The sequence below is a fragment of the Phodopus roborovskii genome, unplaced genomic scaffold (genome assembly GCF_943737965.1).
Source record: "Phodopus roborovskii unplaced genomic scaffold, PHOROB, whole genome shotgun sequence".
Taxonomy (NCBI): domain Eukaryota; kingdom Metazoa; phylum Chordata; class Mammalia; order Rodentia; family Cricetidae; genus Phodopus; species Phodopus roborovskii.
The window spans coordinates 807,534-822,426 of NW_026126415.1; the positions used below are offsets into that span (position 1 = coordinate 807,534).

Below are 14,893 nucleotides of genomic sequence, written 5' to 3' on the forward strand. Positions count from 1 at the left end.
TTTCCAGATTCCCAAGTATGAGGATTGGTTCCACAGTGCGTGCACTTCCAACTGTGGAAGAATCTAAGCACTCGGCATATAAACACTCTAACAAGTCACTGCAAGGAACACAGAGAAGTTAGGTAAAACTTCAGTTTCTGAAGATAAAATTTCAATGAAAACTACATGGATGAGGTTAAAAGCCTTAGGAATATTAAGAACAATCAGTAAAGTCACCACAATCAAGGCAACATATTTAGTTTCAGGAACAATTAGCTAGCTGTGGGTTAAGATCCTTTTGGGGGCAAGCAACCCTTTCACAGGGGTCTCTTAAGACCACTAGAAAACACAGATACTTACATTTATGATTCATAATAGTAGTAAAATTACAGTCATGAAGTAGCAACTGAAATAATTTTATGGTTGAGGGTCACCACAACATGAAGAACTATATTAAAGGGCTGCGGAATTAGGAAGGTTGAGAACCAGTGCTCTGGATTTTCTTTTTGCGTGCATGCGTGAGCACGTGCATGGGTGTGGATTTTTGAGAAAGAAAAAGCTGGTGGGTAGGCAGGGGAGAGGATCTGGCAGGACTTTGGGGAGAATATGATCAAAATATATTTACATTTAAAATTGTTTTAAATAATGAAAACAGAATAAAAAAAGAAAAAGGGAACCACGAGGTAGTACATGCCTTCAAGCCCAGCACTCAGGGAGACAGAGAAAGATGGTCTCTGTGAGTGTGGGACCAGCCTGGTCTACACAGTGAATTTTGGGATAGCCAGGACTTTATAGAGAGACCCTATCTCAAAAAGCAGTAACAAAACAAAACAAAACAAAACAAAAAAAAAAGTAAATGCAAACATAACCAGTATGGTACTGGCTCAAAGAGACATGTAAACCAATGAAATAGAGAATCCTAAAATAAGCCCACACATTTATAGTCATCAGGTACCGTTAAGAGACCATGAAAATAAGAACAAGACACCTAACATTCTCCATGCATGCAAGTAGACATCAGAGAGATGGAGGGAGGGAGGGAGAGAGGGGAGGGACAAAGACTACAAACACTAAGGAGTCCAAAAACAAAAATCAGGACAGCAGAAAAATGTCAAGAAATGAAGGCTTAGTAGTCACTGGTGATTTTTGCCAGAGCAATTTCAGAGAAACAGAGAAAACATGTAACTTTAACCAATTAAAACATGAAAGAAAGGTTAGGAAATCTGACAGGGATTCTTCAAACAGAACACTGTAGCAATACTAAGAGAGGATCATGGCTGTTTTATTTGGCACTAAAAAGATAGACATTGAATGAAGAACTACAACTAATAGAAAAGCAACAAAGTGTCTAAAAAGAAACTTAAAAGTAATCTTCAATGTTCACACACTAACAAGAAATGTCAACTAGAAAAGGAGGCGCTATGATACAGAGAAAAATGTAATCAACAGGCTCTGTAGAGATGAGGTAACAAACAAGCAGTAACACTGTCAGAACAATTTCTGTTTACATGGGAGGGATAAGGCCTTTTACTCTCAGTGGATATGACAGGACATGTACATGTAGCTAGCTGGCTGTAGAGGTTACAACCGGGACATTCCACCCTGACATCCTCACACATCTCTGTGAAGCCACACAAGGCACTGGACAGGGTCTAAACTAAGTACTGAAACCGATTAATTGGGCACGTCCCAAAAAGAGGCTTTCAGTAGAAAAACAAAGTGTAAGCATGTAAGGTTCTAAATCCACACCAAGTGCCATTTTTTATTAAACAGACATTAACTAAGAGTAACAATAACCTGCTGTGGTTTTTAAAGAATACTTTTAATACTTTCTTTATGGCCACAGGAAGGCTCATGTGCCCCAGTACAATGTGGACAGCTCTCCTTCCACCCTGGGCCCAGGGACTGAACTCCGGTCACCTAGTTTTCAGGGCAAGCTCTTTATCCACTGAACTATCTTGCAAGTTCAATCTAATATAAAGTTTCATTGTAATGGATACTACCAGCCATCAGTGACCACCGTCTAATAACTTCTTAGTCACTGGAGCATGACATGAAATAGCATGTAAACTGCAAAAACAGTGCTGGTAACTTTAAGAGTATGAGAATAAATAATCCTAAACACTGGCTTTGGGTTCAATAATTTCATAAAAAAAAAAAAAAAAAAAAAAATCTTCACAGCTATCCCATTCGGGCAAATCTCATTGTTAGAAAATTTGCCAAAGATTATAGTTAGGTGGACTTCGTCACCGAGATGTAACTCTTATACCATATTACATGCACATTACATGTCTCCCACAGAAATGACCTGATCCCAAGGTCTTCAACACTAAACAGCCTGCTGACCTCCCCAGTAAGCAGTGCGAAGAAAGCCAGCATGTGTAATGCTCACCACGCAGACCCCGGTAAGCAGTGTGAAGAAAGCCAGCATGTGTAATGCTCACCACGCAGACCCCGGTAAGCAGTGTGAAGAAAGCCAGCATGTGTAATGCTCACCACGCAGACCCCGGTAAGCAGTGTGAAGAAAGCCAGCATGTGTAATGCTCACCACGCAGACCCCGGTAAGCAGTGTGAAGAAAGCCAGCATGTGTAATGCTCACCACGCAGACCCCAGTAAGCAGTGTGAAGAAAGCCAGCATGTGTAATGCTCACCACGCAGACCCCGGTAAGCAGTGTGAAGAAAGCCAGCATGTGTAATGCTCACCACGCAGGCCCCGGTAAGCAGTGTGAAGAAAGCCAGCATGTGTAATGCTCACCACGCAGACCCCGGTAAGCAGTGTGAAGAAAGCCAGCATGTGTAATGCTCACCACGCAGGCCCCGGTAAGCAGTGTGAAGAAAGCCAGCATGTGTAATGCTCACCACGCAGGTTCTCATACTTACCTCATGTGTACAGCCTTCAACTGTTTCCACTGACTGTACCTTAACTCTGGGCATCAGATCTGCCAAACTTAAAGTTATTAAAAGGACATGAATTATTTTCAATAATTAGATCATAAGCCTCCTAGCTGCACTGTTAAACAACACCGCCCAAAATATTTTAGTCATTATATTCAGAGATTTCATGTGTCATAAATAATCTGAAAATTCACAATGCTAGGGTCATCATTTGTTATATATAACAGACTGTTACATAGATCATTCAAAAATTATCAGCTTAGCTCCAGTATAGATAAATTCTACCTCTTCAAAGCATTGTTACTACCTCAAAACACAAAGCTGATTCAAAAAACATTATACAACAGAAGGTAAAAAACAAATTAGTTTAAATGGTGCTATAATTCATAGAGATAGTCTCATCAAAATCCTACGCTATTCTGATCTAGGCTCTCAGAATTCTATGAGGATAAAACTATAAATTAAACTAGATGTACATTTCTATACTAGACTCATTATGTATTATATATATGATATGTACTTTAAGACAATACATATATTTTTGGTAAAAATTCGAAAGTTCTAACAACAGGTAATAAGGACTTGAAAAAATGCAACCACTATTATTTTGCAACCTGTTGCAAATGGCACCATCTCAAATTCTTCAGGGTCACTTTCTCCACCATTTACAGTAAACAATTTAGTAGCTATAACAGCCTAAACTGGTTAAGGAAAAACAAAATTATGAATAGCATTATTGAAGTGAAAACCAAGTCAACTACATAAATTTTTAAAAGGAATAAAAGTCCCAGCCTTAAAACTTTGAGAAATAGATCAGAAAATCTTTAGTCATAGACATTCATGGAGGTCTCCCTCATCAAGAGTAGTTTTGACCATCAAAGCCATGGTACTACTTGCAGTAATGAAAATCTATCTCTTAATACTCATACATACTTATTCCTACCACGGGGTCACTGTTACTCAATTGTTTTCTACCAGTCATGAGACATCTGTAAGAAAAGATCTTTTCTCCTTTTAAAAAACAAAACAAAAAACAAGTCTAGGATTTTTCTCAAAATCAGATTCAAAAATATATCAAAATAGGAATCACTCCAGTCTTCTAATTCTTCATAAATAGTTGTTATATATGCCCATGTTTATAAAATTACAAATTAACAAATTTTTCAAATGTCATGCATATAAGGTGGGCAGTGTTGGTGCACATCTTTAATCCCAATGCTGGGGGGGGGGGCACAGAGGTAGTGGGATCTCCATGAGTTCAAAGCCAACCTGGTCTACAGCGTGAGTTCCAAGACAGCCAGAGCTATACAAAGAGACCCTATTTTGAAAAACAAAACAGAAGTCATGCATCTATCAAATTAAAAGTTACTAACTTTATGACTATAGAAATATTACCTTAAGTCTTCATTAACTGAGTCTTCTATTCTGGGCTTCTTGCCAAAAATGGGTTCATCTGCGCCTTCAACATCGACATCTCTCTTGTTTCTCCCACCACTGGCTGATTCTGATTGTAATTTGGCATCCAGTCGTTTCCTGAAAAACAAACACTTTAGGAGTGCTTCTCAAGCCAATGCCATGACCCTTTAATACAGTTCCCCATGCTATGGTGACTCCCAAACATAAAAATATTTCATTACTACTCCATCGCTTTAATTTTGATACTGTCATGAATCTTTTTTTTCCCTCCTTCCGAGACAGGGTTTCTCTGTGTAACAGTCCCGGCTGTCCTGGAACTCACTCTGCAGACCAGGCTGGCCTTAAACTCACTGAGATCCACCTGCCTCTGCCTCCCAAGTACTGAGACTAAAGTGTGCACCGCCACTGCCCATCCATGAATCTTAATGTAAATATCTAATATGTAAGATATCTGATATACAGCTCCCAAAAGTGTTATGACCCACAAGTTAAAAACTGCTGACTTAGAATAAAATTCATAGTATCAATCCTAATTCTGAAGTAACCCCATATTATTTAATATATTTATACATACTTAGCAAAAGCAAAGTTGTCTTTTAAGTAAATGACCCTCATAAATCAAAGCTGGCCAACTCTGAGAATATTCCAACTTTAGTAAAGCTGAGTATTTATTACTCCTTGTATATTTCACATTTTTTTGGAAGGCTTGCTTTAAAATACTAAAATTAGCAATAAAACATAGTAACAAAAATTTCGTTATCTTTATTGTTCCTCAAAACAGTAAACGTTAACATGAAATCTTTCAAGATTTCTCTAATATTACGGTATTATTTGGAAGAAAAAAATTGTATGGTTGGATTTGAAGGTCAAAGTACTGACAAGAAGCCATGTGTGGTAGTATGCAGAAGAAATCACAGAATTCAGGAAACTAAAGTAGAGGGTGTAAACTCAGGGGCAGCCTAGGCTGTACAGTGATACCCTATTTCAAAAAACAAAAAACAAAAACAAGCAGAAAAGAAAAAAAAAAAGAAAGAAAGAAAGAAAAAATTCAAAGTAGCACTAACTGGGGTTTCATAGCTTGAATATCTGTAATGAAATCAATCTAATTTCTACCCAAACAGAAAAATCAATTCCATACTCCATGCAAATTTTAGATTTAGTTGCAAAGGTCAAAAATAATTCCCAGTACCCACACAGCAGTTCTCAATTCAGGGTAACTTGAGTCCCAGGGCATCCAATGCCACCTTCTGGCTTCTAAGGGCAGCACACAGACAGACATGAAAACAAAACACTCATACATGTGAAAGTTTTTAAAAATTAAATAATCAGTAAAGCGTGGTACTGCATGCAGGACTTTGATCCAGTTCTCACAGGTGTATCTACGCATGAATCCAAGGGTGGACAGGGCATCCATGGCTACAGAGATCAACAATCTATTTTACTTAAATCACCTTTCATCTTAAAGACAGGGCCTCTGACTGAAACGGAACTTGATTCAGCTAGACGAATTGGCCAGCAAGCCACAGAGAACCTCTTGTGTCCACCTCCCCAAGGCTTACAGACAGGCACTGTTTTGTCTGGCTTTTCACATGGATCCTAAGGATTTGAACTCACTTTCTCATGGTAACATAGCAAGCAATTTTCCAACTAAGTCATTTCCCTTGCCTCCTTTTTCATTTTCTTGAGATAGGTCCCACGTTGCAGCCTTAAGCTCATGGTAATCTTCCTACCAAGCCTCAAATGCTAGGATTATATGTATGTAACATTACTCTTATGTTTAAAACTATCACGTGTCAAGTAAGACTATTATGTAGCCAGGTAGTGGTGGCTTGTACCTTTAATTGCAGCACTAGGGAGTCAGAGGCAGGTGGATCTCTATGGATTTGAGGATAGCCTGGTCTATAGAGCAAGTTCCAGGACAGCCAGGGTTACACAGAGAAACCCTGCCTCAAAAATAAAATAAAAAGACTATTATGTAATTATGAAGAATTTAGAGCAAAAAAAAAAGGCATTCATATTGAAATTGTTTAAAACCCCTTATTAATTACATCAGAAGTGTATAAATTTTATTTTTCCAAAGAAAGAAAGCTTGCCTAAACAATCAGTACTGAAAAACCTAAAAGCAATGGAATCGGACAGAACCAGCACCAGCACTTTTAACACTTGCCATTACAAGAGACCAGACTTGTCCCAGTTCCAGGGCAGTGAATCCAGACACCCGGACACTGGAAAGCACATGAGGGTCAAAAATCTGATGAGGTCTCCTTAAAACTCACGAGATGGGGCTGAGGAGATAGTTGGGTCTTTAAAGCACTTGCTGCTCTTGTAGAGGACCCAGGTTTGATTCCCAGCACCCAAAGGTGGCTCACAGTCATTGGTAACTCTAGTTCTGGGGGATCCAACAGGTACACACATGTGTACATGCATGTGTGCATGTTATGCACACATAACACATTCATACACATAACGTGAATACATCTTAAGGATAAAAATAAATTCATTAGTGCTGGCTTGAAGAGCTCTCACTGGTTCAACAAGCAAGATAATGGAAACAGTGCTCAGTCATAAAGACACAAGCCTGAAGACCTAAGTCTGACACCCCTTCTTCCAATGGGGGGAAGCACGTTTAAGAAGCCAGATGTGGTGTTTGTCATCTGTAACCCCAGCACCCCTACAGTGAAGATGGAGGGCAGAGACAAGGCAATTGGCCAGGAGCTCAACTGTGCAGTGCTATGGCTCAAACAAGAGATTCCCTAAAACACAATTCTCAGCAGTAAAGGGAAGTGTTGATAATAGGTTGCAGGAACAAAAGCAAATGCACTGAGTAAAGCTAGGCGAGTGTGTGCACACTGCTGAAATGAAATGTAAATGTTAAATTCTATCTGATGCAAGCTGCTCCACAGCAATGGGAAAAACAGGTTGTAGGTAGGAGGCTTAATAAAGATGAGAATGCACTACAAAGAAACTTCCAGAGTGGCAGAAATAGTTCTGACTGTGCAGATGGTTTGGAGAGCTTCAATTAGCCAATGAAAGGACAGAGGGACAGAAAGGGAAGGGAGGGAGGCACACCTCATTTCCCTAATATTGCTAAGCAGCCAGGTGTGATGAAGGCCTTTAATTCCAATAGGCATGTCTACACCACAATAATGGCTACATAGTGAAACCTTGTCTCTAAACAACAAGCAAACAAACAAAAAACTGATACACACCAAGCACTAAGCTTGCCTTTTATGAACTGTATTTAAAAGTTTAAAAAAAACAAAAACAAAAACAAAAAAAGAACGGCTGAGTCCCTGTCCGTTTTCTGGTTGCTGTAAGAAAACACTGACCAAAACCAACTTGGAGAGGAAAGGGTTGATTCCAGTTTGCATGTTTACAATCCATCATCCAAGAAAGCCAAAGCAAGAGTTTGGAGGCAGAGATCACAAAGAAAAGCTGCTCACTGGCTTGTTCAATTCCCTTAAACTGCGCAGGCTCATGCACAGAGAAGATGCCAATGGGCTCCACCACATAAATTGGCAATTAAGAAAATGCTCCAAAGACTTGTGTGCAGGTTGCTCTGGTGGAGGCAATTCCTCAGGCCGACAGCTGAAACTAACTTTGTTAATAAGGAGGAAATCTTTCTGACTGTTTGAGTGGTACCTGCGGTGGTATATACATCCTGGAGACCAGCAGCCTACACCGTTCTCTTGAGACGGGGCTTCTCAGTGAAATTACTCCCTCTGAGGCTAGACTGGCAGCCCCAACAATTCTCTGGTCTCGTGCCCCACAGTGCCGGGGTCACAGGCGTTCTCACACATCTGTACACAATGTTTTTGGTTTATGTGGGGCCTGGGGACTCGAAATTAGGTCCTCATTCCTGCACAGAAGGCACTCTTATCCACTGGCTATCTCCTCAGCCCCCAAGAGAATGACTGAGACAGACACAGAGAGAGAGAGAGAGAGAGAGAGAGAGGGAGAGAGAGAGAGGGAGAGAGAGAGAGGGAGAGGGAGAGAGAGAGACAGACACAGAGAGAGAGAGAGAGAGAGACAGACAGACAGACACACACACACACACAGAGAGAGAGAGAGAGAGAGAGAGAGAGAGAGAGAGAGAGAGAGAGAGGGAGAGAGGGAGAGAGCACGCAGGTAAGAGACGCGGAGAGCAGTAAGCGCGGTTTGTCTGAGGGTAGTGGGGCACAGTAGCAATTTCAGCACTAGGGAAACCGAAATAAGACAGCAGCGCGTTCGAGGCCTGCCTAACTTACAATGGCGAGATCTTTAATCCGAACTTTCCCCCCTCACACCTACAACTTGGAGTAAACCTCTTCTTCCTGTAGCGATTTGCCTTCGCGGTTTAAGAACCCTCCCCTACGTATTTATTCCCTAGTTCTCAACTTCTTCAAGACTGCGTGACCGGTTCTGTGTTGCTGACAGCGCCCAACAAAACAAAACAAAACAAAGCAAAACCCATTCCCGGCCCCGGCTCCCCCGGCCCCGGCTCCCCCGGCCCCGGCTCCCCCGGCTCCCCCGGCCCCGGCTCCCCCGGCCCCGGCTCCCCCGGCCCCGGCCCCGGCTCCCCCGGCCCCGGCCCCGGCTCCCCCGGCTCCCCGGCCCCGGCTCCCCCGGCCCCGGCTCCCCCCGGCCCCCCGGCCCCGGCCCCCCGGCCCCGGCCCCCGGCCCCGGCTCCCCGGCCCCGGCTCCCCGGCCCCGGCCCCGGCTCCCCCGGCCCCGGCTCCCCGGCCCCGGCTCCCCCGGCCCCGGCCCCGGCTCCCCGGCCCCGGCTCCCCGGCCCGGCTCCCCCGGCCCCGGCTCCCCCGGCCCCGGCCCCGGCTCCCCCGGCCCCGGCTCCCCCGGCTCCCCCGGCTCCCCCGGCCCCGGCTCCCCCGGCTCCCCCGGCCCCGGCTCCCCCGGCCCCGGCTCCCCCGGCCCCGGCCCCGGCTCCCCCGGCCCCGGCTCCCCCGGCCCCGGCTCCCCCGGCCCCGGCTCCCCCGGCCCCGGCTCCCCCGGCTCCCCCGGCTCCCCCGGCTCCCCCGGCTCCCCCGGCCCCGGCTCCCCCGGCCCCGGCTCCCCCGGCCCCGGCTCCCCCGGCCCCGGCCCCGGCTCCCCCGGCCCCGGCTCCCCCGGCCCGGCCCCCGGCCCCGGCTCCCCGGCCCCGGCCCCGGCTCCCCCGGCCCCGGCTCCCCCGGCTCCCCCGGCTCCCCCGGCCCCGGCTCCCCCGGCCCCCCCGGCCCCGGCTCCCCGGCCCCCCGGCTCCCCGGCCCCGGCCCCGGCTCCCCCGGCTCCCCCCGGCCCCGGCTCCCCCGGCTCCCCCGGCTCCCCCGGCCCCGGCTCCCCCGGCCCCGGCTCCCCCGGCCCCGGCTCCCCCGGCCCCGGCCCCGTCACAAACCCGCTCTCCGCGCTGCTCCCGGGGCGCCCAACACGGGACGAGCGCGCGCACGCGGCCCGGCAGCCCCTTACCCGGCCTTGTCTGTGGGCGCCGGCGGCCCCTTCCTCTTCTCCTTCCCCCGCTCCTTGTCCTTGTCCTTCCTGGCCCCTGCAGTGCCCGAGTCGTCCTCGAACACGCTGAAGAGCTCGTCCCCGAAGGCGTCCGCCATCTTCCGCGCTCTCGGGCCGAGTCTCCCTCCTTCCTACCCAGGAGGCCCCGCGGCCCCACGTACGGCGACGCCGGCTCGGGCCCTACGGTGGCCCTCGGGCACCAAAAGTGAGCGGGTCTTACGGCCCGCGCCGCCCTGCGCCCTCGCAGCCCGGGCTTCGCCGCTTTTTCCTCCTCTCGACCTCTGCGGGGTGGGCGGCACCGACGAGCGGACGCCGGGCGGCGGGCGGGCGGCGCCACGCGGGCCGCCGGCTGCCGGGCGCCGAGAGGCGGAGCCGGGTGACTCGGACCAATTGCGGCGCAGCGCCGGCGGGGAGCCCGGATGGAGGGGCCGGGCGTGGGTCGCCCGCCCGCCCGCCCGCTCGCTGCTCTGCGCGGCTGCTGCTGCTGCTGCTGCTCTGCGGTGCGTGCGGCCGGCGGCGGCGGGCGGAGGGCGCCCGGCTCCCGGCTCTGCACAGCGCTCCCCGCCGCTGAAACATGGGCGGCAAAAACAAGAAACACAAGGCGCCGGGAGCGGCGGCGGTGCGCGCCGCGGTGTCTGCTGCCCGAGCCCGGAGCGCCGAGGCCGCGGCGGCGGGCGAGCAGAGCAAGAAGCCCGCAGCCAGGCCGGCGCCCGCCGCACCCGCCGGAGCCCGGGAGCCGCGCATCAAGCAAGGTACGCTCGCCCCGCGCCCGCGTCCTCACTCCCCGGACCCCAGACCCCGGATCCCGGCCTCAGACCCCAGATCTCAGACCCCAGACCCCGGATCTCAGACCCCGGACCCCAGACCTCAGACCCCAGATCTCAGACCCGGACCCCAGATCCCAGCCTCAGACCACAGATCCCGAACCCCAGATCTCAGCCTCGGACCCCAGATCTCAGACCCAGACCCCGGACCCCAGATCTCAGCACCCAGACCTCAGACCCCGGACCCCAGATCTCAGACCCCGGACCCCAGATCTCAGACCCCAAACCTCAGCACCCAGACCCCGGACCCCAGATCTCAGCCTCAGACCCCAGATCTCAGACCCCAAACCTCAGCACCCAGACCCCGGACCCCAGATCTCAGACCCCAAACCTCAGCACCCAGACCCCGGACCCCAGATCTCAGCCTCAGACCCCAGACCCCAGATCTCAGACCCCAGATCCCAGACCTCAGCACCCAGATCCCGGACCCCAGATCCCAGCCTCAGACCCCAGATCCCAGCACCCGGACCTCAGCCTCAGACCCCAGACCTCAGCCTCCGGCCTCACACCCCGGTCCCCAGATCCCAGATCCCAGCCTCAGACCCCAGACTCCGGCCTTAGACCACAGCCTCAGCCTCAGACCCCAGATTCCAGGCCCCAGACCCCGGCCTCCAGCCTCAGCCTCAGGCCCTGAACTCCAGCCTCAGACCCCAGCCCTCAGCCCTCTCAACCCTTGCTCCCAACTGCTTATCCTCTGCGCACGAGCTTGCCAGCTGGCCGCTCACTGGCCCTGAGGGTCGGTCCAGGGGCCTTCTGGCCATTAAAGTTAGGAAACTTACTCCCTTGCAGCATGGCATTGACTCTGACGTACCCCTTTTCTCCTTCTAAGAACAAAGTCATGGCATCCACTGTTGTTGCAGGATACTTAGCCCAAGCTGTCAAAACAGCTACTCCGCTAACGCATTGAGTTAGGTAGCACATAGCGAAGTCCCATCCTGATGCCAGCGCTGTTTTTTGTCTGGTTTTCTTCACTCGTGTCTTCTTCAGCATCTGTGCATTGCCCTTGTGTGTTCTAGAAAAGTCAGCATTTCCTGAGAATGACCGCGCTTTACACATTGAACACTGGACTAACTTACTAAAACCCCTGTGCATCTCCCTGCAGACTTGAGTTTTTGCTTACCCTGCAGATTGATTTGATAACATGGAGACTAGTACCTACCTGCCACTATTCCTACTAGTTTCAATAACATCTGAATTAACGCTGTCTTGTTCTGTTGGCTTTGCTTGTGTGTAGTTCTTTTTGTGTTTTGTCAACAAAAACTTTCAAGTATGTGTGTTTATATACACACAAATACGGACATACAAAGAACTTGTGTTTAGTTAGTTCTCTCCACCACGTGGGTTCCAGGGATGAAACTCAGATTATCAGGATTGGCAGCAAGCTCCTGTGATGGCCTAGGCAATCCCACTGGCCCCTTAAGTTACTTTTGATGATCTCCTTGGTTTGCATTTACTCTGCAGCCAAACCCTGTGTAATCATGACATACCTTTGACTTGTCCTTTCTGTTCACATTCTCGTTTAAGAATTCACATGGAGTACCAACGGAGCCTCTTAATAGGTCCCTAGAGTTTTGCTCTTTTCTCCTCCAGTTAGCCCAACATGACAATAGATTGATCTAGAAATGCTACTTTGATTGATCATGTCCACATTCTCCCATAGATCCTTATTGATGGCACTAAAATCAAACCATTCAGATGGCCTAGACCTACTACTGTCCTTGCTAATCTGTTTTCAGTAGTTGTAAGTCAGGTGTCTTCTTGGTTCCAAATAGAACTTGAGTTTCGGCCTCATCATGTCTATTTTTTTTTTTTCCCCTTGAATGGGATGTCATCTGTCCCTAAAACTATCTACTAAAACCCTATATCACCCATTTCAGATATCAGTTCTTTAAAAAAATAACCTTCATGACCTCTATAGTTCATGTGTCATGATTGTTTATATCAGTCTTTTTGATAGTTAAGTCTTCCCTTACATGAGAAATTATGCATTTTATGTAGCTTACAAAATTATATAATGGATATGTGTTAACAGTTCTGAGGTACGTAGTTCAGTGCTTTCTGTTATTAAAAAATTCCTTAGGTGACAAGGGGAGTCAGAAGAGTTATTAACACTAATAAATTGAAAAGGGGGTTACTTTCAAATTTGCACAACTTACCAGACCATTTCATGAAAAACAGAAAATAGTGACTTGGTAAAAAAAAAAAAAATAATGGATGAGATTTCTGTTTTGGTTTGGAATAGGGATGGCTCCCCATATAAAACATTTAACGTGAGATAAAGCAAACAGCTGTTAGGACCCTGGAGATCATAACAAATAATAAATAGTTAGCTGACAGGTCCAAAGCTGGCATTGGTCCGTGTTCTCATAGGTCCTGAGTACTCACACTGCCTTTCTTCACTCTCTGCACTTTCTGCCCACAGCCGATTCCGGTAATGAGTTGCCTATTATATTACTCCCCTAGAATATGAGCCCAGTGAGGATAGGTACTGGGTCTCTGTTTTAAGCCGCCAGAGTCCCTGTCTGAATCTGTTGGCTGATGAGAAGGAAATTAGAGCTAAGTCAAATGTCTTAGCATCATGGTGGATATGAAGATATGATGGAAGAGGGATGACGGAAGAGATATGGAAGAGGAATGGGCTCCAAGCAAGTATTAGGCAGTACGGAAGTGACTGGTTTGTTTCTTTCTTAATCAGCTGAGTCACGGTAAAGATTTGTGTGGTCCATCGTTACGTGACCTTTTGGTCATACATTTGGAATTAATAATACTTTTGTCTTAGAGATGCTGCGTACTGACCCTCTTGTTAGATTCCTGTTAACTTCTGCTATCTGAAATAAGTGGTTAGGAAAGTAGCTGTCATAAATCTTAAACATTTGACTTGGCATAATGATGGGATGGTGCACGCCTTTAATCCTGGCACCGGGAGGCAGAGGCAGAGGGATCTCTGTGAGTTCGAGGCCAGCCTGGTCTACAGAGCGAGTTCCAGGACAGGTTCCAAAGCCACAGAGAAACCCTGTCTCAAAAACCAAAAACAGAAAGAAAGAAAAAAAGAATGGGCACTAACTATCTAGTGACTACTGACTTGGAATGTTTGCTTGTTTGTTTGTTTGTTTGTTTTTGAAACAGGGTTTCTCTGTGTAGCCCTGGCTTTCCTTGAACTCACTCTGTAGATCAGACTGACCTCAAATACAGATTTTCCTGCCCCGCCTGTGGAATTAAAGGTGTGTGCCACCACCGCCAAGCTTGACTTTAAAAAGAGTTACTAATTTAGCAAGTTTGCATAGCTACTTTCTCCTGGAGAATGGATTAGATACTTGTAAGAAGCCGGAAGCTTGGCATTCCGAAAACAGACAGAAGAGGAAAGAAATGAAGCATGGATGGGAAAGGGAAGAGGGAGTGTGCTGGGGAGCCTGGGGCCTGAGTCTGATTTCTGAGACCATGAGGGCAGAAGACAGTCGTGATCCTGGGAAGAGCTCTTCTGACCTCCACGGGTGTCTCTCTGTGTCTCTGTCTGTCTGTCTGTCTGTCTCTCCCTCCCTCCCTCTCACGTACACACAAATATGAAAAAAAAATGCTTTTGAAGTGTTTACTAGGCAGTTTTATACAACCAGCTATTCATGGTGTGCAGCTAAATCCTCATAAATATATTTATCGCTACTGAATTATAAAAGGTTTAGGATGTTGAAAAACGTTCATAGTAGCAAAAACATCCCCTGGTTCCTTGGAGAACATTTATACTTCAGGCTTTCTCCTACTTGCATACAGTACAATCTTAAGTTTTTAGACATCGAGTGTCTTACTGTGAGCCATTCACTTGATGTATTTTTCATTTGTCACTCCATATGCTCTATATGCATTTTAATAATTATACTTTAAAGCAGATTACTTCCCTGCCAGTACAAATGACTTTAAACAAACTACCTCTAAATACGGTGTCCTGTGTGATTAACTTTGAAATTTATAGCCACTGGCTTTGTGTGTATCATGCTTTGATGGGAATGATATGTGTTTAGGCTGTCTGAAGCTCACCACACAGTCTTTGCATAAGATACTTGGATTTAGGGGGCTTTTTGTTATGTTTTGCTTTTTGTTTTTTTGAGACAGGGTTTCTCTGTGTAGCCCTGGCTGCCCTGGAACTCACTTTTTTTCCCTAAGCATTCTTAGGAAAATTGAGAAAAAGAGAACCTAAGACTTTTCTGCACCTCTTTAATAGTACATTAGTAGATATAACAATGCATCATAAAAAAACAACTTTGAGTTTTTATTATTGTACTGTGTACTGTGCCAGGAATTGGGTATT

At 47.2% G+C, this 14,893-nt stretch overlaps 2 protein-coding genes across 2 annotated transcripts in view; one reads left to right on the forward strand and one right to left on the reverse strand.

The window, feature by feature from the left end:
- The window catches only part of Mtrex (Mtr4 exosome RNA helicase), a 55,892-nt gene extending 46,022 nt beyond the window's left edge, over positions 1-9,870 (reverse strand). The window contains exons 1-3 of the mRNA XM_051183071.1: positions 9,731-9,870; positions 4,271-4,408; positions 2,861-2,927 (exon numbers count right to left, since the gene is read on the reverse strand). Of these exons, the coding sequence (XP_051039028.1) occupies positions 2,861-2,927; positions 4,271-4,408; positions 9,731-9,867 (342 nt within the window). The 5' untranslated portion in view covers positions 9,868-9,870. The remainder of the gene's footprint in view (positions 1-2,860; positions 2,928-4,270; positions 4,409-9,730) is intronic.
- Positions 9,871-10,322: 452 nt separating this feature from the next.
- Dhx29 (DExH-box helicase 29) overlaps positions 10,323-14,893 on the forward strand; it is a 40,193-nt gene continuing 35,622 nt past the window's right edge. Inside the window, exon 1 of the mRNA XM_051183074.1 lies at positions 10,323-10,521. Within this exon, the coding sequence (XP_051039031.1) occupies positions 10,344-10,521 (178 nt within the window). The 5' untranslated portion in view covers positions 10,323-10,343. The remainder of the gene's footprint in view (positions 10,522-14,893) is intronic.